Genomic DNA, 3,454 nt, shown 5'->3' with positions numbered 1-3,454 from the left:
CTTAAAACCAGTAAAAAGGTTTTCATGGAAAAAAAACACGAGAACCTCCAGACCATGACAGTGGGCCAAATGGGAGTCAGTCGCTCGACCAATGGATCATGGAGGCCTCAGAATTCTTAAGCTAGTTGCCCATGATGAGGCCCTGTGGACCAAATTTATAATCTTCTTCGCTAAACATGTCCAAGCTTGTGCTATAATGGTCAAGGATACGTTAGATGCAGCTAAACTTTGTTTGAAAGGTGGGAAGTGGAAAGGGGTAGAGTTTCAAGACAAACTTCTGGTGTCGACGTGGTCTAGCTTAAGTCTAGGTGGCATCTCATGGGAACTGGTGTGGAAGTGCAAAAGAGCAGTTGGGATATTGGGGTGGGGGAAGGAAATTAGGTACTTCAAGAACTCCATATTGCGCTCATCCCTCTAGCTCACTAAAGTTTTAGAACCACCACAAATCCCCTATTGGATAGAAACTGCTAGGAAAGTGAATAATAAGGGTCTAAATGGGCTTGTTTACTTCTGAGATGGTAATAGTAAGAGCTAGAAAACCATTGACTTGTTGGAAACCCAGTATCAACTAAATGGCTATGAGATATTGTTAGTCAATAGAGTGATAAAAGAGCTGGACAAGATTGTAATGCCAATCTGTGAATCCGGGTTTTGAGTGGAACGCCTGGAGAGGGCCCGAAAGTAGTCTTTCTAGAAAGCCCATTCTAAAGGCATCTATCATGTATTAATGCACAAAAATAAGTGGTTTAGCTCCCTCAACAAAATATGAAAGAGACAATGACCAGAAGAACGATGGGAGGAAGTCATGGAGAACATCTGGAAGCCAAAGTGGCCGGAGTTTATGAAGATATTTTTGTGGAAGGTGATGTGGGGAGCTCTACCGACGTGCATAAAGATCCAGGGAAGGGGAATTGGGTCCGATCGTTGCTTGGATATGGCCTACCTTTTCATGGAATGACAGGCGATCAGAGGCGTGGCAAGGAAAATATGCAAGTGGATCCAAAGGACATGGCAGATCAGGTTCTTTAAGACTGATTTGTTCCTTGATGGCAAGAAGATGGGAAGCCCTGCTCTTCTTATCTGCACTCAAACTTCTTCTTTCACCATATTGAGGGAGATCTTGATGTAGCAAGCTTCTCAGAGATTATACAAGAAAGCAAAGTGATGATCTCTACGCTCGGAAGCAAGCAAGACTCGAGAGACTGGTCTAGGGCTACCCATGCAATGTTGTTGACCTGCGAGAAGTAAAGGCTCAGAACTATAGTTCAGGTTATGATTTACCTCGGTGAGAGGTGGTAGACGTCCATTTTGTAATCTTCAGCACCTCAAGGCTCGGCCTGAGCTTGAAGCTGTTTTGTAAATTCTATGATGTGCTTAATACAATCCACTCACAAATTAAAAACTGCTCTCTCTTTTTTTTGAGAGTTGTGTTGTGCAGAAGGTTGAATTGCCCTTTCTCCCTTTCCTGTTTGCTTTTACTCAATCGAAGGCAGCGCCTTCGTCTACGGTAGACCACTTTGCTGTGTACACTCTACCTACTGATGAGCTTCTCTCTCTCTCTCTCTCTCTCTCTCTCTCTCTCTCTCTCTCTCTCTCTCTCATACACACACGGGAATGATAAGTAACTTTATTAGATAAAGATAATGAAAATACACGACAAATCAGAAGAAGTTTCCCTGGGTGAAGTTGAAGTTCCCACAAGAGGTGCGTACGAACATCAAAGTGGCGAAGAAGGCAAGCTGGTTGTGCTCCAAGTCCAGCTCCACCAGGCTCTCCTGTTGTTGGTACGTACCCAGAACAGAGTGAGCCGCTGGCAGAGGCCCTGCATCCAAGAAGCCCAAGCACATGACATCCTCACTCACAAACACCATGGAGCTGGCCCCATACATGGGCCACTCAGCTGCGCCTGTGCCCTTCTTATCTCCAAACACAAAGCTTATCACATTCACAGGCGGCCCCACCCTCGTCGACCCTAACCCTGTCGCGTTGTAGCATGTCTCAAAGGGCGCCCTCGCCGGAACCCGCCTTATCCCGCTCTCCGCTCGCCGGAATGCATCCACCAACGCCACATATGCTGGCCTTACAAGCTTTGTGTAAGGCTCTGTCGTGCTTACCTCCAACCCTCCCCTAAATACCTTTGGATGTATGGAAAGAGTTGTGTCCCCCACTTTCACTGAAAACAAGCCTACCCTGTAGCCAGTCCTTTTCTTTGTGGGCTTCAAAAGAGGGGTGTGCTGCAAGTTGCTCATGAACTGCAGCCCTGGCAAGAAGGTGTAATTGCTTGAGCCTAGAAAGAGGGGAGTCCGAGTCTGAGCATTTCCTGACAAGCAGTAGGCGAATCGGCGTGGAAGCTTTTGATGGATCGCCAATGCGGAGGGTAGAGCAAGCTTACCTCGCCCCAAGCCTGCGACGCCGGTTGGTTGTTGCGGTGATGGTGATGCGCAGAAGAATTTCATGCCCTTCACTTCCACATCATGTTGTCCTGGGTTTATTCCATCAGTGGCATTGAAGGTGAAGCTATCTGCCACCAGCTGCATTTGTTTGGCGATAGGAAAGTCGACAAAGACCGGAGATCCGCCTCGAATGACGGTGCGAAAAGTGGTTGAGCTTGGGGGAACGAAGGGCAGAGTGGCATCAGAGTTGGGGGCTTCGTCGCATTGCACCGATATGGAATTCTGGGCTATGTCAAGCAAGAGCAGCTTGGGCTGAGGGGGAGTGCCGATGTGGAGCTGGGCCACATAGTGGCCAGAGGTGTCAAGCCAAACCTCTGCTAGGAGTCCATGCTCTGCAGCAGCAGCAGCAGCGGCAACGCTTGCAGCTATACAATATACAACAAGGATAGCTCGCACAAACCTCATTTTCAACTGATCTGGAGTCTGCAAACCATTTGAGATACGAGGAATTTATATATAACCAGCGTGTCACTAGCCTACTGCTGTCAACAGGTTCATTGGTAAAGGCCAAGTTGGCCACAATGCACTCATTCACCCGATGCTTTTGACTTCTCCAATTATAAAATTTACAATCCTTTCACTCTTTATGTCAACAAACCATGGGCTGACTCCCAAACTCAAGCGTCAAGACTCAAGAGCCCTTTCCAGGTTTTGGCCTCCTTTGATTGATACTTTTAATTGTTGATAATTTGGGGGAAAAAATATGGGCTAGGCGAGGATTAACCTCATGACCTCCCATTCAGGAGGCTAATGTCTTACCACTATCTTGTGCAACTGTTTTGTTCACATCCAATTCACACTACTATAATGGAATCGCACATAGTTGACGAAGTTCACATTTAGTTCACATGCAAGTTCACAATGAGTTCAACTTGCCTGGTCTTCATCGATACGCGGTGTCAATTTTTAATCGTGGATCCCCTCTACAATTGAAGTATCAATTAGTAACGTGCGTTAGTTCAACCCTTTCCCATAGGCCACCCTGGACACTATATACTACA

The 3,454-nt window shown here is 46.7% G+C and overlaps 1 protein-coding gene across 1 annotated transcript; it reads right to left on the bottom strand.

The window, feature by feature from the left end:
* Positions 1-1,611: 1,611 nt before the first annotated feature.
* LOC147460603 (putative aspartic proteinase GIP2) lies at positions 1,612-3,118 on the bottom strand. Its single transcript, XM_086499052.1, has one exon. It carries the CDS (start codon positions 2,856-2,858, stop codon positions 1,662-1,664), a length of 1,197 nt encoding a protein of 398 aa, XP_086355178.1. The 5' UTR covers positions 2,859-3,118; the 3' UTR covers positions 1,612-1,661.
* Between the last annotated feature and the right edge of the window lie 336 nt (positions 3,119-3,454).

Source organism: Adiantum capillus-veneris, chromosome 3, assembly GCF_014529385.1.
Source record: "Adiantum capillus-veneris isolate H3 chromosome 3, ASM1452938v2, whole genome shotgun sequence".
Classification (NCBI taxonomy): Eukaryota; Viridiplantae; Streptophyta; class Polypodiopsida; order Polypodiales; family Pteridaceae; genus Adiantum; species Adiantum capillus-veneris.
Note: the sequence above shows the minus strand (reverse complement) of the source record. Positions and strands in the feature narration are given on the sequence as shown.

Bases quoted from the DNA above. Each gene is read 5' to 3' on its own strand.
- LOC147460603 (XM_086499052.1), bottom strand. From the start codon at position 2,858: ATGAGGTTTGTGCGAGCTATCCTTGTTGTATATTGTATAGCTGCAAGC.